Below are 25245 nucleotides of genomic sequence, written 5' to 3' on the forward strand. Positions count from 1 at the left end.
GATAAGTTGCCCCCCACCCAATCATTGAGGGTGGGGATATTTGTGGAGCCTCCTCCACAGTGAGTTGTTTAATTGTCCCCCATCATTCACGGTTGGATGTGACAGGACTGCAGAGCTTAGATCTGATCTGTTGATTGGGGAATTGCTTAGCTATGTCTATCGCTTGCTGCATTAGCTGTTTGGCATGCAAGTAGTCCCGTGTTGTAGCTTCAACAGGTTGACACCTCATTTTTTTTAAGGTATACCTGGTGCTGGCCCTGGCATGGCCCCCTGCACTTTTCATTGAACCAGGATCAATCCCATGGCTTGGTGATAATGGTAGAGTGGGGGATATGCCGAACTATGAGGTTATAGATTGTGGTTGAGTGCAATTCTGTTGCTCCTGATGCCCACAGCACCTCATGGTTGCCCAGTCTTGAGTTATGTCTTTTCACAATCTATCCCATTTAGCACAATGGTAGTTCTACACAACACAATGGAGGGTATCCTTAATGTGAAGATCGGACTGCGTCTCCATAAGGACTGTGCGATGGTCACTCCTACCGATACTATCATGGACAGACGCATCTGCGGCAGGCAGGTTGGTGAAGATGCGGTCAAGGACATATTTTTCTCCTGTTGGTTCCCTCACCACCTGTCACAGACCCAGTCTAGCAACTATGTCCTCTAGGACTCGGCCAGCTCCAGCTGCTGGTAGAACAGAACTTACCCAGGGATGATGATGGTGGTGTCTGGGCCATTTTCTGTAAGGCATGATTCTGTGTTTATGATTGTCAGTCTGAGAGACAGTTCTCCCAATTTTGGCATTAGCCCCCTGAAGTTATTAAGGAGGACTTTGCAGGCTTGACAGGGCTGAGTTTGTCCGTATTGTTTCTGGTGCCTTGTGATGCCGGGTCGTCTGTCTGGTTTTATCCCTTTTAGGCTTTTTAGCGGTTTATTACAATTGAGTGGCTTGCTAGGCCATTTCAGAGGCATTCTAAATGTCAACTGCATTACTGTGGGTCTGGAGTCACATATAGACCAGACGAGGTAAGTACCGCAGGTTTCCCTTTCCCGGGGGCATTAGTGAACCACGTGGGTTTTTAAACAATCGACAGTGGTTTCATGGTTACCATTAGACTTTTTAATTGGAGATTTTTATTGAATTCAAATTTCATAATATGTGTGGTGGGATTCAAACTCAGGTCCCCAGAGCATCACCCTAGGTCTCTGGATTACTGGTCCAGTGACAATACCATTATGCCTCTACATCCAATGTGTGAATTGAATTGCAGTAACTGTTGTAAATTCCATGTGCAATATTTCTAATTTGCATTTGTAAACGTTTGACTGAAGATTAGTTATATTTTCTAGCTGATTTAATTTTATCTGGAGGCAAGGGAGAAATGTGAGATATGCTTAGATGGTACCACTTGTGTTGGTGAAATCATTTTTTTACAAGTATCAAATCTGCCAATTTTTATGGATAGAAAATGTGTAACAATTTGAAATTATGTGCTTTGTCTTTGGATGTTCAAGTAAATTATCATCTTGTGTTATATTTTCAGTATTATGAAACTTGTGTATATTTTTAATATGGGATAAAGTAAAATAAAGTGTCAGAGGCAACATCCTCTTAGAAATTCTTTTCTCAAATTAGCGGCGCTCAACCCAAGAGTGCTTTATGTATTCTGGCAGCTAATTAATAGATTTCCTGTTCCTTTTTTGTTGCACAGATCAGGACATAATTGCCAAATTTATATGTAATTGTTTTGATGAAAGTTGCTGTGGGTTGAACATTGCAAAGTACGGCCAAGATGTAACCTATTGAATAATTGGAGGGGTCCAGTAAGGTCAATACAGCTCTGTCCGTAACATTTAAGTTGCCTTAAGGTTTTCAATATTTCAATCTTTAAATTATTTTTCTTATTAAATAAATTGATTAATGTTGAAAAAATGTTTTAACCATCAACTCTTAAACCAGTTTGAGTCATTGAGCCTTTTTATATTTGATTTATTATATCCGTTTACAACAGCTAAATTATCAATGGCAGAAGAATGGACAGTTTGCACTGGAGTCAGTGGTACATAACTTAGCATGGGACCCACAAGGTAAGAAAAAATATGTAATAATTTTAGATTAAAAGCTTGTTTTCTGAATGATTAGAATGTTAGAAAAGTCACCAGATTACAGTCAATGTCAATCAGCTGATTTATAAGATTATTTTCTCGAGTCACAAGTCCAAAATAACGTTTGCTGATTTTGGTGTTGGGGCAGTAGTTGTCAGTGAGTCCTTTCTCCTCCTATTGTTAAGTCTGTCTCCAAGTTAACTGACTGTCATAAAAATTTGAATTCAAATTTTCATCACAGGTAGCCTAATGCCTTGAGGTGGAGATTATCTGGTTTGGATTTTTATAGCAGTTTAACCTACCAGAAGGAAACTTAATTGACAACAACAACTACTTCTTGCACTTAAATAGCTTAGATAGCATCATAAAGCATTCTAAGGCGCTTCACAGGAACATGGCAAACAAAATTTGCCACCGAGCCATACAGGGTGATATGAGGGCAGATCATTTAGAACAAGCCAAAAAGTTCACGAAAAGGAAATAAATAGAACAATTAAACTATCCAAGAATATAAAAACAGATTGTAAGAGCTTCAAGTATATGAAAAAAGAGGAGAGGAACTGAAGCATATGTTTGTCCCTTGGAGGCAGGGACAGGAAGAATTATCATGGGGAATGAGGAAATTGAGGAGAAGTTGAACAATATTTTAATATAAAAGCAAAATACAGCAGATGCTGGAAATCTGATTCAAAAACAGAAAATGCTGGACAAACTCAGCATATCTAACAGCATCTCTGGAGAGAAAAACAGTTAACATTTCAAGTCCGTATGACTCCTCTTCAGAGTTGTTATTGAACAATATTTTGTCTGTCTTCACAGTAGAATACACAAATTACTTACAAGAAATAGAGGGTAACCAAGGAGTTAATAAGAATATGGAAATTTAAGTAACTAATATCACCAGAGAAAAAGTATTGGAGAGAGTTAAGGAGCTAAAAGCTGACATATCCCCAGGACCCGATGGCCTGCACTGATTATGATTTTTCAAAATTACCTTGTTCCTCAAAGGATCCAGTGGATTGTGAGCTAGTATTTATAACACTGCTTTTCAAGAAAGGAAGGAGAGAGAAAATGTAACTACAAACCTGTTAGCCTGATATCAATCATTGGGAAAATGTTGGAATCCATTATTAAGGCAGTCTAAAGAAAGCATGTAGAAAATTATAGTATGATTCATGAAAGGGAAGTCATGTTTGACATATTTACTTGAGTTTTTTGAGCTTATCACTCGAATGGTCGAGAAAGGAGAGCCTTTATAATTGGATTTCCAAAAGGTATTTGTTGAAGTACTAGACAAAATATCCAGCAAGCTGGAGGCTCATGGAGGTGATATATTAGCATGGTTGGAGGATTGGATAACAGAAAGGAAGCAACGACTAGGGATGAATGGGGCATTTTCAAGTTAGCAGGTTTTAACTAGTGGAGTACCTTGAGGATCCCCACTATTTAGAATTTATACTCATGACTTAGACAAAGAAACTGAGAGTAATGCATCCAAGTTTACTAATGATACAAAACTAGGTTGGAGTGTAAGCTATGAGGAGGATGGAAAGAGACTGCAAAGAGGTATAGATGGGTTAAGTGAGTGAGCAACAAGGTGGCAGATGTGGCTAAGTGTGAGGTTATTCACTTTGCTAATAAGAATAGAAAAGCAGAATATTTTTTAGAAGGCACTAAACTTTTAAATGTTGATGTTCAGAGCGACTTAGATGCACTTTTATGAGGAACAGAAAGTTAGTATGGAAATACAGCAATGTATTAGGAAGGCAAATGGCATGTTGGCTTTTCTTGCAAGGGTACTAGAGTGCCAAGGCAAGGAAGTCTTGCTGCAATTTTGTGGAGCTTTGGTGAGAGACCACATCTGGAGTACTATGCACATTTTAGATATCCATCTCAATAGAAGGATTTAGTTGCCTTGAATTTGGTACGGTGAAGGTTCACTTGATTGGTTCCTGGGATGAGAGTGTTGTCTTCCGAAAAGAGACTAACAGACTAGGGTCTATACGCTATGGAGTATAGAAGAATGAGAGGTAATCTCATTGAACCATACAAGATTCTGAAGGACAGGTGGTAAGATATAGACAAGGAATTCCAGAGCATTGGGCCCAGGAGACTGGAGGAATGACCAATGGTGGAGTGATAAAATCGGGCATGTACAAGAGGCTAGAGTTGGACAAATTCATAGTTTTGGGTGAGTTCACGTTTCTGCAGGATGGAAGATGGGAGATTGGCCAGAAGAAAATTGTAATAATCAAGTCTAAAGATAACTAAGGCAAAAATAAGGGCTTTGGCAATATATAACCTGAGGCGGGGCTGAAGCTGGGCAACATTACAGAGGTGAAAGTACACTCTTGGTGACAGTGTGGATAGGTGTTCAGAATAATTGCTTGGGGCCACATATGAGACCAAGGATGTGAGTACTCTGGTTAAGTCTCAGACAGTTACCAGGGAGAGTGATGCAGTCAGTGGTTGGGGAATGAAGTTTGTGACAGGGACCGAAGTCAATGGCTTTGTTCTTCCCAATATTTAATTGGAGAAAAGTTCTGCTTATCCAGCAGTGAATGTGAGGTAAGCAGTCTAATCAATTAAGAGACGTGGATGGGGTAGGGTCCCATTTAGGTTGACTGCAAAAAATCGACAGAATCCTTATACTTTTTCAGCTTTTCTAACTTATTTCCTTCTGCTTCCTTCCTCTGCCCCATTTAGCCTTCCTCTCTTTTCCTCTTTTCTTCATTTTTTCTCTCTTCAACATTTTTCCTTTCATCATTCTTTACTATTGTCCCTTTCTCCCTTTGTTTATTTTCTTCCTTTTTTCCTGTACATTTTTTTCCCTTTTGCTTTCTTTCTTCTTTCTTCCTTTGCATTATTCCTTCCTGTCTTTTGCACACGGATATTGCATTTGGTAAACTATCAAGCGCTCAGCCTCTTGCAAGACAATTTTGCCCATGCTAAGTTATCAGTTGGTCAAATTCCATCACCATTCAAATTGCATTACCATTCTGTGATACAATGCTTTGACAAACCAATAGTAACAATCCAAGTATGTTTCAATTTTTTTGTTGAACCTTTCAGCAGGATTGCACTGAGATCAACTTTGATGAGGGCTGAAGGGTAAAATAGCCATTAAAGTAACAAACATTTTTCCATTCTAGGAATTCGTCTCTTGACGGGTTCCAATTCTTTACAGCTTTGGTCCAATGGAAATCTGGAAATGAATATTAATGAAGAGGAAGCTGCAGATGAGACAGATCCAAATAAAGTTGGTGATTGGAGATGCATCTGGGAGTCTAAGTAAGGGATCATTATAACTTTTGTTATGAACTGGATACAAGTTTTCAAGATTTTGGTTCCAAATTGTAACCTGGTGAGAAGCACTATTAGCTGTAAAATGTAAAGTAATTCTTAGGAAATGAATTTTATAGTTACATTTGGATTCCTTATTGATTCATTCAGTGCTTACACAGAATCATAGAATAGTCCTACATAGAAGAAGGCTATTCAGCCCATCATGCCTTTGCTGGCTTTTGGTAGAGCTGTCCAGTTAATCCCAATCCCTTGCTCTTTCTTCATGGTCCTGTATTTTTTTTTTGGTTTTAAGTTATTTATCCAATTTTTTTTGAAATGTTGTTTTGAATGCTTCAGGCAGAATGCTCTCGAACAATGACTCATTGTTTTAAATGAAAATGTTTCCTTATGTCACCTCTGCTTTTGCCAATTATAAACCTGCTTCCTGGTCCTTCAGCCATTGGAAACCATTTCTCTTTATTTAATTTATCTTCACGCTTCATGATTTTCAACACCTGTATCAAATCTCCCCTTGGCCTATTCTGCTGTAAGGAAAACATCCCTAAATTCTCTAGTCTGTCCTAAACTGTAATCCCTCATCTCTAGTAAATTTCATCTGCACCAACTTCAGAGCCTTCATATCCTTCCTAAAATACTGAAGCTGAGACCAGTCTTGTGTTTTATATAGATTTTGAGTAATTTTCTGACCTTCGTACTCTTCACCTCTCTTTATAAAGCCTGATATCCCATATGCTTTATTAACTGCTTTGTTAACCTGTGCTGCCATCTTCAAAGATTTGTGCACAAGCACCCTCAAGTTCTTGCACATCCTTTAAAATGTACCATTTAGCTTATATTGTTGTCTCATTCTTCCTACCAAAATGCATCACTCCCATTCATTCCACAAGCCTGTTTATGTCCTCTTGAGGTCTATCACTGTCTTCCTCATTATTTACTACATTTCCAAGTTGCGTATTATCTGCAAATTTCAAAATTCTGTCTTGTCGCCCCCAAGTCCAAGTCATTAGCGTATATCAAAAAACAGCAGTGGCCTGAGTACTAAACCCTGGGAAGCTCCATTGTGTACCTTCCTCCAGTCTGAAAAAAAACCATTTACCATAACTGTTTTTTCCCCCCTACCTAATTTTGTATTGCATGAGCTTCAACTTCACAAGCCTCTTTAATTTGGGGGTCTTTATCAAATACCTTCTGAAATATACTTCAGCAACTGCACTGGCCTTATCCACCCTCTCTAATACCTCATTTAAAAAAAACTCACTCAATTTAGTCAACCATGATCTGACCCCTATTAGTTTATGCTTTTTGAATTTTCTCCCCATTATTGTTTGCAAAAGCTTTCTCACCACCAATGTTAAACTGACTGACCTGTAATTGTCAGGTTTATACTTCCGTCCTTTTTTGGACAAGGATATAATAGTTACAGTTCTCCAATCCTTTGGCAACACCACTGTAGCTCAGCAGGATTGGAAGACCGTGGCCAGCACCTCTTCAATTTCCGCCTTTACTTCCCTCAGCATTCTAGGAACATCCCATGGACTGGGTGACTAATAAATTTTAAGTGCCATCAGATTTTCCAGCACCACCTTATCATCTCTTCTAATATCCTGATAACTTCCTTGTTTATCATGGCTTTGGCAAAGTGCTCATCATTTGTAAACACTGGTGCAAAGAACTCACTTAGTACCTCAGCCATGTCTTCTGCTTCCACAAATATCTACTTTGGCCCTGAATCAACTCCTCCACTCCTCTGGCAACCATTTTACTGTCAATACGCAGATGTATAGCTTGATCTACAGATGTTCTCATTTCTTTACATTTATTAGTGCACAATATTCTTAAGTTTTAAAGTCTGCCTTGCTTTCTGGATTTCCATTTATGTCCCCAGTGGAGGGGTTTCCTTTAAAATATTCAGAAGAATAAATGCAGTTCTCCAGAGCATTTTGCAATTATCTTTTAAATTTTGAAATGTGTTAATGGAAACCATGTCACTAGGGTTCAGATTTTGAAGCTAAACTTGAGGCATTCTTTTGACTTTTAAAAAGTTGTATTATTTCTTGGAATCTTTGCATTTATTTGTGCTGGATACAATGAATTACAAAAGCAAAATTATGCAACTTCAGTTCTTCCCATGGTATTTATTTGAATGTAATGAAGGTTTGTTAACTTTTGAAAAAAATCAAAATACAGTATTGAATTTGATGCTGTATTCAAGCATCGGATATAACCCAAATTGTTTTTACAGAAGGTACAATGTAACTGGTACAAAATATCTCAATACTGTGCAAACACAAATACATTATGCCACAAAGTAATGAAACCATAAAGGTTCAGTGATTTACCAAATAAAATAGGATCTGCCACAGCGGTGTTTGCAGTGCCATATTGTCAGGTTTGTACCCAGTAACAAACTCAGTCTCCATCTCATGCTTCCATCTAATTTCCTGAGCTTGATTATGGTATTCAGTCCAGTTCCCCCCTGCACTTCCATTGCCAGGCTCACAGAAGTGTTGACTAAAATTGGCAGCTATGTATTGGAAAACTAGCAATCTGATTAAATATATTATTTTAAAAAGTTTTTGTATAATCTAATGCATTTTTGTTTTTGTCCTGTAAGTCACTTTTATTGTTGTGCATAACTTTCTGATACCTGAAACACTTCTGCACACTGTATATTGTACAAGTTAAATGGGATCTAAATGCTAACAATGCTTAGCTGCCCAAACATATTAAATTGTGCAGATAGCATGTATTTCTGGTCTTCGTGGGGCCTCTCTGCACTGCCCTGTGATCTATTAAAGTCGAAGTGACATTAAATGCATGAAGGAATAGGTTCATAGAATGTTTACATCCTGCATTAGTAATAAAGCGAACTAAATCACAAAACATTTTAGTTAAATGAAACTCTTCATTCTTTGCTTGTGTATGTACACGCACACTTAACAGGAGTGATCTACTGTCAGCATGTAATTTTAATTTAGGATACTAAGCACCAGACCGCTGAATATTTCAGTTCAGTTTCAGTACCCCTGTATTTTCATCATAGAATTTTTTTTGAAGAAAGGAACGTCAGGATATAAAAGTATTCAACTTTAGTTTGCAATTCATTAGATGACAGGAAGTCCTGCAACTGCCATGAGGATTTAAGACTCTTGGAGTCATTAAGGCATGGAAGAAGGCCATTGGCTCATTGAGTCTATGCAGGCTCTCTGTAGAGCAGTCCAGGGAGCCCATTCCCCTGCTGTGTCCTGTAATCCTGCAAATTATTTCCCTCAAGCTGCCATCCAATTTCCTTTAGAAATCATTGATTATCTCTGCTTCCACCATCCTCGTAGGCAGTGTCTCAGATCATTACCATTCACTGCTTTAAAATTTCTTCCTCAAATCCTCCCTGTATCTCTTGCCAAAAACCTGAAATCATTTCCTCGCCCTGGTATAATAATCTAATGGGAAAGCTTTTCTTTGTCTACCTTATCTAAACCTGTCATAATCTGGTATAACTCTTATCAAATATCCCTCAACATCCTTTGCTCCAAGGAGAAGAACCTCAGCTTAACAACATAAGAAAAAGGAGCAGTAGTAGACCATATGGCTCATCAGACCTGTTCCACCGTTTGATATGACCATGACTGATCTTCGGCTTCAACTACACTTTCCTGCCTATTCCCAGTATCTACCAATTCCCTGAGAGACCAAAAATCTGTCTATCTCAGCCTTAAATATATTCAATGACGGAGTATCCATGCCCTCTGGGGTAGAGAATTCCAAAGGTTTACAACCCTTTGAGTGAATAAATTTCTCCTCTCAGTCTTAAACAATCGCCACCCTCACCCTGAGGCTGTGCCGCCATGTTCTAGATTCTCCAGTCAGAGGAAACAGCCTCTCTGTATTTGCTGTATCGATTCCCTTCAGAATCTTGTATGCTTCAATGAGAGCCCCTCTCATTCTTCAGAGAATATAGAGTCAATTTACTCAGCATCTCTTCATAGGACAACACACTCATCCCAGGACCAATCTAGCTTCCAATTCAAGTTTAGCATTCCTGAAATATGGAGACCAAAACTGCATGCAGTGTTTCAGGTGCATTCTCACCAAGGCCCTGTATGGTTTTTGCAAGACTTCTTTATTCTTATACTCAAATCCTCTCGCAATAAAAGTCAACAAGTCATTTGTCTTCCTGCAATCTAACTTTGAGTCTTGTACACGTACACCTAAGGCCTTCTGAACGTCAACATTTACAAGTTTTGCGCCTTTTAAACATATTCTGTTTTCCCATTCTTATGAACAAAATGGATAAAGTCACATTTCCCCGCATTATATTCCATCTGTCATGTTGGTACTTACTCACTTAACCTATCTATACTTCTTGACAGCCTTGTTGTGTCCTCCAGCCTAACCTTGTAGCTAAAATCTATCATCCCTGGAACCATTTTGGTAAATCTCTTCTGCAGCCTCTCAAGTACCCTCGCAACCTTCTCAGTGTGGTGACCAGAACTGAACACTAGATGTGGACTAATCAGAGCTTTATTCAGGTTATTCTTCGCCTTGATACTTGTTTTTACGAAGCCGAAGATTTCATATGCTTTCCTCTCTCAATATGTCCTACCACCTTTAAAGATCAATGCACATACACTCGTAAGTCCCTCTGTCCCTGCACATTATTTAGAACTGTGCCATTAAGTTTATATTACCTCCCTCAATCCCTTATGCCAAAATGCATCACCTCTCACTTCTCTCCATTAAATTCCATCTGCCACTTGTGTGCCCATTCTGCTACCTAGCTAGGTCCTGTTGCAATCAAATGGTATAATCCTTACTTAATGTCACACTTCCAAGTTTGATATCATGGGCAAATTTTGAAATTTTACTCTGTATTCCAATGTTCAATTCGTTTATATCTATCAAAAAAAGGCAGCGGTTGTATCACTGACCTTTGAGGAACATCACCATCTTCCAGCCCGAGAAATGATCATTTACCACAACTTGCTGTTTTCTGTCCTTCAGCCTATTTTTTATCCAAGCTGACACTAATCCTCCTATTCTATGAGCCTTAGTTTTTTCAACCAGCCTTTTATGTGGTGCTTTATCAAATTCTGTCTTAAAATCCACATAGACAGCATCCACTGCATTCTCTTCATCAACTTTCTCTTTTACTTTATCAAAAAATTCAGCTAGATTAGTTAAGCACAATCTGCCTTTTACAAATCCATGCTAGCCCTCCTTAATTAACTCAAACCTCTGCCTGCTGATTTTTTTCCGTCCCCTGATCATTGTTTCTAAAACATTGCTCACTACAGATGTTAAGCTGACCAGCTTGTAGTTACTAGGAATTTCCTTGCACCTTTCCTTGAACAAGAGTGACACATTTATCAGTCTGTAATCACCTGGAACCTCCCTGGTATTGGGGGAAGATTAAGAGAACCCCTTCCCCTATCACCACAGTCACTTCCTTAAGCAACCAGGAATGCAAGCCAGCATCTTATCCATCTTAAGCATAGCCAGCCTTTCCAGTATATTCTGCCAATCAATTTTCATCTCACCCATTAACCTCTACCACATCCACTTCTACCCGTATTTTGTCAGCATCCTCCTTCTTAATAAACAGCGATACACAGTAATCTAGCCTAGCTGAATGCTAAAGTACTGCTGATGCAGTTTTATATAACATTTTGGACCTGCATTAAAAATCAAGCCTAGCTCGTTTCCAACTGATTGGTTTCAGGGCAGAATTTTATGCGACCCACTGGCAGGTTTGCAGGCAGGATGGGGGGAGCACTGTAAAATTCACCATGTGCCCTTCCCGCTGCCTATCCGCCCACCCCTGACCTGTCCGAAATCTTATGGGGTGAGTGGGCAAGGCCGAGGGCAGCCTGTCCACCATCACCCCAGTTGCAGCTCTGAAGTGACCACTTCCCATCCAGCTGCAATTTTGAGGCCAGCAGGATGTGGTCAGGCATGGGGAGATGAGGATGGAGGGGGATGCCCAGTTCATTAACCTGCTTGAGCCTCAGGCAGGAAAGTGGAGGTGAGAAAGTGGAAGTGGACCATCAGGGTCACCCTTTACTGATTTGGGGTGAAGGGGATACATCTCCGCGCTCCCCCACCCCCCTAACCCCCCCTGCCCCCAACCACAAGGATCTCCCATCTAATCTCTGCTGTGAGACCCTTCACATTTAACTCATCCTGAGCTCCTGGCAGTCGGCAGTGGCCACCGCTTCCAGTGGCCCTGCTGCGACTACAGAGTCAGATTGGCCAGCAGCTCTCTGAGGCAGGACTTCCTCTGTGTGAATTCCCCATAATTCCTCTCAAGCCAATTAGAGCTCCATGGGACATTAAATGGCTGCAGGGTTGCCGACATTGGAGTTGCATTCCCTGCAAACTTTTCAGCGGCAGGGCAGAAGACACTGCCATCTGAACGACCCTATCCCAGGGCTCAGCCTGTTAGGTTGTTTCATCAGTGTTGGCCACTCTGCAGGTAACCAATTGAGAGTTTCTTAGCATATTGAACAAAGCTGTGGGATTCAATCCCTAAATTGCCAGCAAAATTTCCAGAGCATCATTTCATAAAAATAGTTTTATTTATTTAGTGTAAATCACTGGCTCTGCGTTCTTACATAGCATAAATACTCTCGTTGTTGTAAAGCCACATGTCATCTGACACACTATGGGGGTTCTGTTGCAATATTAAACATCCTAAATATGCACCCACTTCTTGCTCACAAACCTTTACTTTCTATTATCTCATTGTGTTTACACTTGTAGATCAACATTTAGCTTTGAAACTGCATGCACATTTACATTGAGAATTTCCAATATAAGCAGATACCCATCAAAGTTTTTTGGGTAAATGACTCAAAATCGGTGTAAATGTGATGGTTGAGATGGTCAGCAAAAATGAAGGGTGGGGTAAGTCGGATTCCTGTTGAAGCAGAACTTGTTTATCACTGTTAGTTACTAAGCACGGAACCTTTCAAGAGCTTCACAAAATAATGAACATTTGACCTCAAGCACCAGCAAATATCCCAGAGTATCATTTGATAAAAATACAACTTGACTTAATAGTCATTGTAAATCAGTGGGACTGGCAGAATATGAACAAGACACAGCGAAACTGTAGGGTCATTAATGGGTATCTAATCTAAGGGGGCAAAGAAATGTTTAAAGGTCATGGTCATTACGGTACAGAAGGAGCTATTCGGCACATCAAGGACTGGATGGGGGAGTTATTTTTGGAGGCAGATAGGTTTTTATGACAATTGATGATGGTTTACATGGTCACCATTACTGAGTGTAGCTTTCAATTCCAGATTGGTTAATTGAAGTTAAATTTCACAGGCTGCATGAATTTACATTTGAAGCCATGTCCCCAGATCATTAGCCTGGGCCTTTGAGTTACTAGTCCAGTGACATAGCCACTATGCCACCATCTCCCCCTTCCAGATCGCTTACTTCTCAGTCATGTGACCTGACATCATTATTACATCAGCATCATGTATGCTTCTGTGTTAACCCTTTACTCCACATAGACCCTCAAGTCTTTATCCCCATGATATTTACATCTTTCCTAAATTCTCAGACTTCACAGGGGTTAGTGTCAGAGATGCCTTGACCGACCTCCCTAATCATCGTGTGATTTCCTTTTGAGGTTGAATATATTACGTACTGTCTCTTCTGTTAGTATATGTTTTTCTCCTGAGTGGCTGCGAAGCTTGTCTGATTATCTGGATCTAAGTAGTAAGCCCAAGTTTCTATTGGCCTTCCCTCCAAGAATATTAAGGCACTGTGCTTTTTTCTTGTAATACCCTGGTCTGTCTCAATCCTGTACGATCTTGGATGTGGAGTTTTTTCAATTATTGTGCCTTCCTACTGTTGATCTTGGACCCATCCACTCTCTACCAGTTAGCACTGATAACTCATGCACTCTATGCCTGTGATTAAAATTCTGAGCCTGGTTGGTTCTCCGTTCTTCCAAATGCTGTTTTACCAAGCAAAGTGTTCTTGGTATGACTATTCTCTTGCTGAAGGCAAGTAAGTCGTCAATGACTGTGAGGTGCTTGCGCTGTTCAAAGTACTGCCGTATTTTTGGATTAGTGGACAAAAAGCCTGAATATCCTTCCAGACCATATTCTCAGACTTGGAGACATTCTTCATCTCATTGCTGGGTTTGATTTATTTCCTGCAACTTTTTTGCAGTAACTGGTAAATGCTGAGTGATTAAGGATGTATATATTTCAACCTCCCCAATGAAATGTAAATTCTCTTGTTTGGTTCTTTCTAACGGTATTTGTGACAGTGTGTCTGCTGTTGTTTGACACTTCCCTTGCATATACTCTGTGATGGAGTCACATCTCAGCAATCTTAGTCTGAACTGCTGGATTCTGGATGGCATCTTCCTTTCATGTTCAGAAGGGTGACAGGTGACTTATAGTCTGTTTCGATTTTGAAACACAGTCCCATAACATAGTTTGAAATGTTTTTATACACCCATGTTGCTGCTTTTTTTATCATGGTGTATCGTTATTCTGTTTCTGTTCGTGACCTAGAGGCATAGTGGACTAGTCTACACTTGTTTTCTCTCTGCACTCGAAATAAATCTGCTACTACTATGGTCAGTAATTCTAGGCTGTAATGTGCCAAGATTTCAGAAGAGATTAAAAAATGTTTAATCCTTTCAAAAGCATTTTGCTGGTCTGCATTCCAGCACCACTGTTGACCCTGTCTAATCAACCGTCTCAAAGATTCGTTGACCACTGCTAAAGTTGGTAGGAGCTTGCTGACTTTTTCATCATCCCAAGGAATCTTTGAAGCTCAGTTATGTTCCTGGGTTGTGGAAATTCTGTTTACTCTTGAACATAGCTGAAGTTAATATTTGAAGGGTGGATAATGGGAGGATGTTTCCTCTTGTGGGGAAGACTAGAACTAGGGGACACAGTTTACAAGTAGGAGGTCTCCCTTTTAAGATGGAGATGAGAATTGTTTTCTGAGGGTTGTTAATCTGCAGAATTCTCTTCCCCAGAAAGCAGTGGAAGCTGGGTCATTGAATTTATTCAAGACCGAATTGGATGGATTTTTATAGACAAGGGAGTCAAGTGTTATGGAGGCTGACAGGAAAGTGGAGTTAAGACCAAAATCAGATTAGCTGTGATCTTGTTGAATGACTGAGTAGGCTCAAGGGGCCGAATGACCAACTCCTGCTCCTAAGTCCTATGTTCTTGTGTTCAGTGCAGAGTCCAAACCAGGTAGTGAGGGTTAAAATATTTAGTTGGATGCCGAAGCATATACAGAGAGGGAAATAGAGGGAGAATGAAAGATCGGATTGAGAGGGAGAGATAAGAGATAGGATTTGTTGCTAGGCCTCAAGACGATCCCCAAATAACAATATATGAGTACATCAAATAATACTACAGTGTAAGTCGATGTTTGGGAGGGACTTTCAGGAGAGTATATGGATAGCAGAGTTATGGGCAAGCTGAAATTGAAAGGGTGGAGGATGGAAAGCCAGCTGGAGATTATTGTAGTAGTCAATTCTGAAAGTCACTAAGACATAGATGAGTTCTCCAGCAATAGGTGGCTGAATCACAAGCAAAGGCAGACAATGTATGGGTGTGGAAGTAGACGGTCTTTTTAATGGAGAGAATATGGGTTGTAAATGCAGTTCGTGGTCTACATGACCACGAAGGTTATGAATTCTCATTCAGCCTGAGACGATGGCCAGGGAGGTGGGTGATTACAGAGATTTTGGTGCGGCTCAAAAATGAGGGCTTCGGTCTTCCTAGTGTTTGAATGAGAAGTAGAGCTGTGTGTTGTAATTTTATACATGGAAGTTAACTTCATGTCTGCAGATGATGCCATCAGGTGATAGCATGTAGATAAAGAAGTAGCAGCAGCAGCCAAGCATAGATCCTTCAGGAACCTTGGAGGAAATGGTGTGGGGACCATTGTTGGAGAAGGTCTGCCAATAATTAAATAGGTATCACTGGAACCAAATGAGGCCAGCTCCATTTAGCTGAATGGAAGAAATGTACTAGAGGAGGATAGTATGGCTGGCTCAAAGGAGAGAGATGAGATGAGGAGGAATAATGCACTTCTGTCATCATCACTGAATCTTTTTTGTGATTTTGGTTCATTTTGTTTCACTGCAGCAAAAAGGGAAAGCTGATCATATCAATTCAAAAAAGGAATTGGAGGCACAGATTTGGGAAACAACAGCAATTTCAGGACTTTGGAGAGAAAATGGAAGTTTGTGCTGGGCAGCAGTTTGCAAGGATGAAGGGGTCAAGAGTCTGCGAGGATATAGGCGATGACAGCGGGTTTTACAGGGAGAGGACAGTAGGGAGAAAGAATTTACAATGCAATCAGTAAGAGGGCCAGAATCTTGTCGTTTAAATGAGCTGGATGAGCATGTTTGGGAAGACACACTGGGGAAAGATTTGGGTTCAGAGTTGGGCAGTTGAGAATCTTTTGGGAGGTTAGGCTTACGCAAGAGAAGGGAGGGAGTGGGTGTTGAAATAGAGGCCACTAAATTGATCCTCTCTATCTTAAGTGACAAGCCCATAATAATCTCCTGCTCATTTGTGGCAATGGTAAGGAAGAGAGGAATTTAAGCAGATAATTACAGGGAAGAAAAGAATTTGAGGATAATCTTCTTCTCCAGGATGGTCTTGGGGTAGAGAATAGTTTTGGCAGGGGATTGAAGCCCAAAAGTGCTTCCATTCTTATGCCCTTTGACATACTGCAAACATTGCCATTGAATGTCTACTAGTATATATTTTTATCTTTGAGCTTCAGGAGAAGACTAAAAGAACAGAGAACTCCTCTCTTGCAGAGAGTCAAATTGATTCACTTTTCTGGAACAAAGATTGTTATCTCTACTTATTGCTTTAATTCAGTGATGACAATAATAGTCCCTTGTGGATCAATGTTTGTCTCCAAGCTTTGGTGACTTGCATTTAAAATTAGTTGGATGAATGCACTCCATTTGCACTCCTGCTTCTGTTGTTTTCTTCCCTTTCATTATCCTTTATACCCTCCCTCACTGAATAAATCTACCACCTGTTGTAGTGTTAAAGCATGTGGATTGGGTAGGTAGAGATTGGATCTCTGGTTTATGCTGAGTTAGCTGATTGCAATTGGCCTAACAGTAGGGGAATGACGCAGTCGGCCTTGGTGTCCCTTAGCAAACAAGGAGAAAAATTAATAAACACTGTTCCCAGTTGTAAGTCTGCTAATAATTGAGCTATGCAAATAATCCTTGAGAACAAGATTGAGTTTGCGTGAAATGCCTTATGATGCCAGTAATGTTCACTCTACAGGTTCATATGTGAACTGTTACTTGGGTAAGAAGCAAGGAAGTTGTCATCAGCTGAATAAATGTGCAGTAGTATGAGACATCGCCTTCAGTAGAAGAGGGAAGAAAATTGGGGGGAGGTTGCGGGGGGCTGGGGGGGACATACAAAATCCATGTTGTTCACTTCACTCAGCAGTGCAAATAAAATTTGGCTCGTGTATTTATGAAATTTAATAAAGTCCCATAGAGATTTCCAAATGGTAACTGATAACCCAAAGAATATGTTCCATTTTCCAAATGTTATGTGGAATATGTAGGGGCAAAATTGCAATACATCTTTTGTCCTACTGAGTGTGCTGTTTATTATAGACCAACTAATGAATGTGCAAATGTAATTTCATTTGACCTTATTGATATTTTGCTTCTTTTTTGTTTACTTCACTTTTTTTTTTGTTTCCTCCCATTTTGCCCAACATTTCACAGCCCCTCTTCTCAGGCACATTTGAATTGTTTTGAAATTTTAGGTTAAGAGAAACAATTTGGACTTTGGTATAGCTTTTGGATTGGTGTGATGTATCTAAGAATGTTGATTTGCTTTTACAGAACTGCATCTCCCATCCATCTGTTAAAGGTGTCTCCAGATGGTGAATTCTTTGCAACAGTGGGAAAGGTATTTGTATTGTTTTTGTTTGGCTGAGATAGAACACCAACCTAATATTTGATATATCTTGAGGATGGTTCATTTGTTTTTATTTTAAATAACTATCATAAGTGTTCTAAGATGCCCATGAAGTTGAAATAATTTGTGATTGTTCAGCCCAACTAAGCAACAATGTTTTCAAATAATAAACTTCAGCTATTAAACACTTAAATTTTGCACAAACTAAGAATGAAACAGTTACTGGAATTTTCATTTAACTGGGGAATTATGTATGGATGATTTAATTTTGTTCAGCTAAGTAAAATATCTTATTAACAGGAAAGATTTGACTGATAAAACAGTCAACTGTATAAGATCCTGCTGGTTTATTGTTGCAAATATAAAATAATTTTAACAGTTTTCATTATAAATTAACTTTACATTTCTTGCTTTTTGCTGCCTTAGAAGACTTCATGTCAGTCTTTGAACTTCCTTAATCATTCTCATAAATAATGCTGAATTTGTACCATGGCTTTAAAAGGAACATTTTGATGGCTGCTAAGATAAAATCAGTTTTAAAAACCATTTGACTGTGTGCAGAGCTTCTTAGAAGAAAAGGTATTTGAGTTGGACAAAATTAGGGTGATGAACCCTTAATAAATTTGAATTGTTTTCTGTCAAAATATGATGGCTACAGAGATATTTTTAATCAAATATTTAGTCATAGAGATCTACAGCACAGAAAAAGGCCCTTCGGCCCATTGAGTCTGCGAGTTTCATCTTGAATGCTTGCTAAATATTTGTTAACTAACAATGGCGCAAATCTACCGCTGTCCTGATCCTCGGAGATGGGACACAAGTTGGGAGATGCATGTCAGGGTCATGCAGGTGTGCTGACTCCCACACGTGTGTGGAAATGGCCCGAGAAGTTTGTACTTCTGATGGACTTGTTTCAGCTGCCCAAGACCCTCTGTGAATGTCTCGACACTTGAGCCAGATTAGCAGAGCTTACCTGGATACTTATCCTGGAAATGTTACGTCAGTTAACACCCCGTCTAACTCGGTGATTAGCCAGCGAAGGCAAAACAGGACCACAGCTGACACCCCAACTACCCCTGACCACCTACCCGACTTCCTCTCCTGACTACCCACCCAACTGGTGCCCCTGACCGGACCTGACTTGACTACCTCCCCCAACCACTCAATCAACTGTCTCTTCCAACCCGACTGCCCCCAACCCATCTACCCACCCTACTGCCTTCTCTAGCCCGACTATTCTTCCTCCCTGACCACCTGACTGCCACCCTGCCCACCCGATTACCCCCCCCCCCCCCCTTGGCCACCTGACTGCCCTCCCTGACCATCTCACCACCACCCACCCCATCCACCATTTGCACCTTGCATACTGCATCCATCCACTCACCAACCCATTGAAAGACTTGGACCTTGAAAAATTTACCTGAATATGGCGGGCTACTGTTGTGAAAAGGAAGCGTGTCCTCCCTTCTGCTTCTTTTTGCACTCATTCACGGTGATGCCTGCACTGTCTCTTCAGCCGGGATCGTGAAAGGGTCTGGTTGCAGAAATCTTTGTGGGCAGCATCAATGTGTGCAGCATTGATGCTGAATGGAAGATCTGGACTAATATGGAAATTAAATATAGAAGATAATAAATGGCGAGCTGTATTTTGACCAAGCTCTTATTTTCATGGGTAGATTTTCTAAAATATCATTGATATTCAGTTATTCCATTGTATGAACCGTAGAATGGTTATAGCCCAAGAACTAGATAGCAAAGTGTGAGAAATTGAAAATGTATCACTGCTTCTACTGCAGGAAACAAAATAAACTGTTGTGAAATGAACGGTGATAAGGAGATTACTTCTAAATTGTGTATCCATTAAAAATAAAATTAAAATGGTTCAGCTTACTGCTGGAAATAAATCCTTTGGAATCTATGAAAATCTTGTATTTTACTGTATGCATTCATGCCAAATTATATTGCTGATGTTACGAGGTGAGGAATGATGATTGGTGTAGCATGGTTTTCATCCCCCATTTCCCTGCCTTCATGAGAACTATTCTTGTTTGGAGATGTTACGTTGCGGGAAGTTGCATTCCCATAAGGGAATAAATCATCCCTAAGCCATTTTTTACATCTGCTAGAAAATCTCTTAAGAAAACGGTACTATCATTCAATATACAAGAGCCGTGCATTCAGATGTGCCTTCGTTTGTAGTCCTAAGTAGGTTGTTTGCTTCATCCAACTGGGATGTTACCAATGTTGGATTTTTTTTTTTTTGCCTCCATTTAACCCCTCACTCTCAATTATTTCTGTTCTCTATGATAAAACCATGGTCAAACATGACAGCATACGTCTAGAGTGCTTATTTCTGCCTTAAAATGTATTTAAGCTTTCAACAATCAGCTAAGGTAATAACATGTATTTATGTGGTATTTTTAATGTAGTAAAAGATCTCGAGGTCCTTCACAGGAGCATTATCAGACAAAAAATGAGATTGAATCAATGGTCATGATAATTGGAAAAGGTGGTTAAAACCTTGGTCAAGCAGTTAGGTTTTAAAGAGGGTTTTTCAGCAGGGCAGAGTGTTTTCAGGAGGTAACTGCGGAGCTCAGGGTCTCGATGACTAACGGCATAGCCCTCAATAATGAGCTATGAAAGTCAGGAAGGAACAAGGGGCTGGACTGAGGAAAAACACAGATTTCTTGAAGGGTTTTAGGGCTGAAGGAAGAGATGGGAGGGGCGAGGGGAAAAAAGAATATGTCAAGCTGTGGTAAGGAGATAACCAAAAGCCTAGGCAGAAAGCAGAGGTTTAAAAAGCTTTGTACAGAGTGGAGAGAAGCGGAAAGATTTAGGAATGTTGCTCCAGAGAAGAGGACTGAGGGAATGGTGTTGCACAGAAGGCTTTGGGCCAAAGGATGCAAAAAGAGATCCAAGACTGGAGGAGGTTGCACACGCGGCAGGGAAAGAATATGGAGAGATTAATGGATGAAGAAAGAGTTTTTAAATTGTAAAAAATACCTGAAAAAACTCAGCAGGTCTGGCAGCATCGACGGAGAAGAGTACAGTTGACGTTTTGAGTCCTCATGACCCTTCAACAGAACTAAGAAAAAATATGAGAGGGGTGAAATATAAGCTGGATGGGGAGAGAAGGGGGGGTGGTTGTTGGGACAAGCAAGCAGTGATAGGAGGAGATAACCAAAAGATGTCACAGACAAAAGGACAAAGAGGTGTTGAAGGTGGTGATATTATCTAAAATAATGTCCTAATTAAGAGTGGATAGCAGGACAAGCAAGGTACAGATAGCTCTAGTGGGGGTGGGGTGAAATAAGACTAAAAAGGCATAAAAGGTATAGATAAATGATCGGTGGAATACATTAAAAATAATGGAAATAGGTGGGAAAAGAAAAATCTATGTAAATTATTCAAAAAACAAAAAGGAGGGGGAAGAAACAGAAAGGGGGTGGGGATGGAGGAGGGAGTTTAAGATCTAAAATTGTTGAACTCAATATTCAGTCCAGAAGGCTGTAAAGTGCCTAGTTGGAAGATGAGGTGCTGTTCCTCCAGTTCGCGTTGAACTTCACTGGAACAATGCAGCAGGCCAAGGACAGACATGTGGGCAAGAGAAAACAAAAACAGAATTATCTGGAAAAACTCAGCAGGTCTGGCAGCATCGGCGAAGAAGAAAAGAGTTGACGTTTAGAGTCCTCATGACCCTTCAGCAGAACGCAAGAGAGCAGGGTGGAGTGTTAAAATGGCAAGCGGCAGGGAGGTCTGGGTGATGCTTGCAGACAGACCGAAGGTGTTCTGCAAAGCGGTCACCCAGTCTGTGTTTGGTCTCCAGTGTAGAGGAAACCGCATTGGGACAACGAGTGCAGTAGACTAAGTTGAAGGAAATGCATGTGAAATGCTGCTTCACTTGAAAGGAGTGTTTGGGCCCTTGGACAGTGAGGAGAGAGGAGGTGAAGGGGCAGATGTTGCATATCTTGCATTCGTATGGGGAGGTGCCGTAGCAGGGGGTTGAGGAGCAGGGGTGATGGAGGAGTGGACCAGGGTGTCACGGAGGGAACGATCCCTATGGAATGCCATCGGGGGGTTGGGGGGGTGTGAAGGGAAGATGTGTTTGGTGGTGGCATCATGCTGGAGTTGGCGGAAATGGCGGAGGATGATCCTTTGAATGCGGAGGCTGGTGGGGTGGTAAGTGAGGACAAGGGGGACCCTATCATGTTTCTGGGAAGGAGGAGAAGGCGTGAGGGTGGACGCGCGGGAGAACGGCTGGACATGGTTGAGGGCCCTGTCAACGACCGTGGGTGGAAAACCTCGGTTAAGGAAGAAGGAGGACATGTCAGAAGAACTATTTTTGAAGATAGCATCATCAGAACAGATATGACGGAGGCGAAGGAACTGAGAGAATGGGATGGAGTCCTTACAGGAAGTGGGGTGTGAGGAAGCTGAGAGCCCTCAGACCTTCCCGGTGGGGGATGGAAGTGTAGAGGGATTGGACGTCCATGGTGAAGAGGAGGCGGTTGGGGCCAGGGAACTGGAAATTGTTGATATGACGAAAGGTGTCAGAGGAATCACGGATGTAGGTGGGAAGGGACTGGACAAGGGGAGAGAGAAGGGAGTCAAGATAGCAAGAAATGAGTTCCGTGGGGCAGGAACAGGCTGACACGATCGGTCTGCCAGGACAGTCCTGTTTGTGGATTTTGGGTAGGAGGTAGAAGTGGGCCGTCCGAGGTTGGGCGACTCTCAGGTTGGAAGCTGTGGAAGGAAGATCTCCAGAGGAGATGAGGTCAGTGACAGTCCTGGAAACAATGGCTTGATGTTCAGTGATGGGGTCATGGTCCAGGGAGAGGTAGGAGGAAGTGTCTGCGAGTTGACGCTCAGCCTCCGCGAGGTAGAGGTCAGTGTGCCAGATAACAACAGCACCACCCTTGTCAGCGGGTTTGATGACAATGTTAGGGTTGGACCTGAGAGAACAGAGTGCAGTAAGTTCAGAGAGAGACAGGTTAGAATGGGTGAGAGGAGCAGAGAAATTGAGACGACTAATGTCACGCCAACAGTTCTCAATGAAAAGATCAAGAGAAGGTAAGAATCCAGAGGAAGGGGTCCAGGTGGATGGAGAATATTGGAGGTGGGTAAAAGGATCCGTTGAACGGGGAGCGCGCTCCTGCCCAAACAAGTGAGCCCGGAGACGAAGGCGGCGGAAGAAGAAGAGTTCAGCATCGTGCCGAGCCCGAAATTCATTGAGATGAGGGCGTAAGGCTATGAAACTAAGTCCTTTGCTAAGCACTGAATGTTCAGTGTTGGAGAAGGGAAGTTCAGGAGGTATAGTGAATACCCGGCCGGGGCTGGGATTGGAAGATGGGGTGGGGACGGAGGGACAGGCAGTTTCTTCCCCCTCCTTTTTGTTTTTTTTAATAATTTATATAGATTTTTCTTTTCCCACCTATTTCCATTATTTTTAATGTATTCCACTGATCATTTATCTATACCTTTTATGCCCTTTTAGTCTTATTTCAACCCACCCCCACTAGAGCTATCTGTACCTTGCTCGTCCTGCTATCCACTCTTAATTAGCACATTCTTTTAGATAATATCACCACCTTCAACACCTCTTTGTTCTTTTGTCTGTGACATATTTTGGTTATCTGCTCCTATCACTGCTTGCTTGTCCCAACCCCCCCCAACCAGCTTATATTTCACCCCTCTCCTATTTTAACTTAGTTCTGTTGAAGGGTCATGAGGACTCGAAACGTCAACTGTACTCTTCCCCGCCAATGCTGCCAGACCTGCTGAGTTTTTCCAGGTATTTTTTATTTTTTGTTTTGGATTTCCAGCATCCGCAGTTTTTTGTTTTTATCTAAGAGTTTAAACTGACTGCTTTTTGAGGACAGGAGTCAATGTAGATTTGCAAGGGAAGAAAGTGGCAAACATGATTTGATATGTTAAAATTGACATACTAATTGTGTCTTGAATAAGTTAAAGATTAAAATGCAGGGAGGATGGAGAACCTTAGGGAAAGAAACAAGTGGAAACAAAAGCTTGGATACAATTTTGGTGAGCTGAGATTGAAAACTGCAGAGAGATCACGGAAAGATAATGCACTGAAGTCGAAGGTGCTTTGAAGCTGGACTGAAAGAATGCAAGTGGAGCTTTAACTGGAGTGGACAAGGCACTAAAAGTCAAATATCAGGGTTGACTGGATGAGACATTGCTTTGTCATGCTCTATATGATACCTTGATGCTGCCAAGTGATTAGTTCAGTTTTATTCTTTCCAGCAGTTTGCGCAACCAAGTAACTTGTTAGATTGTTTCAGGTGATGATTATTCAGGGAGTTAACTGGAGTCACTCCTGAGGTTGGTGGGATTCCTCCCCTAAAGAAGATTAGTGAACCAGTTGGCTTTTCATAACAGTCATGTTAACTTTTACCAGCTTTATTTCTGTTAACAAAACAAAACTGAATTCAAATGTTCAAAATACTTTAGAATTTGAATGTTTATTCTCTAGATTATTAATCCAGTCCTCTGGAATACAAGTCCAGTAACATAACTGCAGCAATATTGCCCCCGTTCATTAAACTTAAGCATGTTTTGCAAAAATAAGTTTGTAGTTTGAGGAAATTATATTTTAAGTTAAATGTCATTGCATATATAAAATACGTAATGTTTTTTTTGGCCATCTTAAAAGGGGCCAGACCGTGCAGCTGAGAAAAGTGATCAATAGCACAGCTGTGTCATCAATAGAAACTTGTATGTCTAAAGACAATGTATATCTTTACAGAGCATAAAAATAAAGGCAACTGCAGATATGTTCAGAATCATATACACAATATTTGTACTTTTTTGAGACGGATGTGGAATTCAATATTTTGCTGTAAATTGAATTTGATACCATTGCACTAATTTGGAGGTCAAATTTCCTGTAGCATTCTGGGCACCATTCTTCCCTCAATCACCATCTAAAACGGTGAGTGGTCATTCTTTACACTGTGAAATTTTGCTATGTCCACAAAGGCAGCCCATGTTTGCCTACATAAAGCATTATACCTTGAGTATCTGTCCTTTGAGATGTTGCTGAAGGATGGAATGAACACCCACAAATATTTAGTTGATATCCCTGATCATAATCAGGAGGCCTCTAACAAAAGAAAATATAATTTAATGAAGTTACCACTTTATACCAATAGTAATTTCAATTACAGTGCCAGCCCATGCATACTCTTCAAAATACTGTGCAAGTACTGTATTTGATCATAATGTAACATTATTATAAAGTATGCCCACTATATATTTCATTTTTCTTATCTATTCTCATTTGATCTGGAAGTTTTGGCTCCTTGCTTGGCTATAGTTGCATTGATGTTAGTCAGCTTGCATGAAAAGACCAAGAGATATCAACAGGCAGTTCAATCACTGGGACATCACACCTGATATTCACACTCAGCAGTTCCAGCAGGAGTCTGGGTAGCAAGCAGAAGAAAGATCCATGTTCAACTTTTTACCTCAATAAACAAGGAACAGTAGGACAAAAGCAAAATACTGTGGATGCCGGAAATCTGATTTAAAAAAAAGTGCTGGAAATATTCAGCAGGCCTGGCAGAATCTGTGGAAAGAGAAACAGAGTTAATGTTTCATGTCAATAACCTGATGAAAGGTCATCAAAGGGACAGTAGGAGAAGTTGTACATCCCCTGTTGTCACCCACCTAAGATTAGATAATTCAGCAAAGACCTTCATATATAAATCAGTCTTTAACAATTTTTAACAAATAACTTCAACATTTAAATAGAAAAGTATACAGATTTTGTTATGAAATGTTGTTTAAACAACATTCTGACCTCAAGCAGAATAACACACTTCAGAGTAGTAAATTTTCACATCTG

The 25245-nt window shown here is 40.6% G+C and overlaps 1 protein-coding gene across 4 annotated transcripts in view; it reads left to right on the forward strand.

The window, feature by feature from the left end:
* The window catches only part of LOC121277398 (dmX-like protein 1), a 258411-nt gene that overhangs the window by 55214 nt on the left and 177952 nt on the right, over positions 1-25245 (forward strand). For all 4 annotated transcript variants that reach the window (XM_041186812.1, XM_041186814.1, XM_041186813.1 and 1 more), the window contains exons 4-6: positions 2016-2091; positions 5262-5400; positions 17303-17369. In XM_041186812.1, coding sequence (XP_041042746.1) covers positions 2016-2091; positions 5262-5400; positions 17303-17369 — 282 coding nt within the window. The remainder of the gene's footprint in view (positions 1-2015; positions 2092-5261; positions 5401-17302; positions 17370-25245) is intronic.

The sequence above is a fragment of the Carcharodon carcharias genome, chromosome 4 (genome assembly GCF_017639515.1).
Source record: "Carcharodon carcharias isolate sCarCar2 chromosome 4, sCarCar2.pri, whole genome shotgun sequence".
Lineage (NCBI taxonomy): Eukaryota > Metazoa > Chordata > Chondrichthyes > Lamniformes > Lamnidae > Carcharodon > Carcharodon carcharias.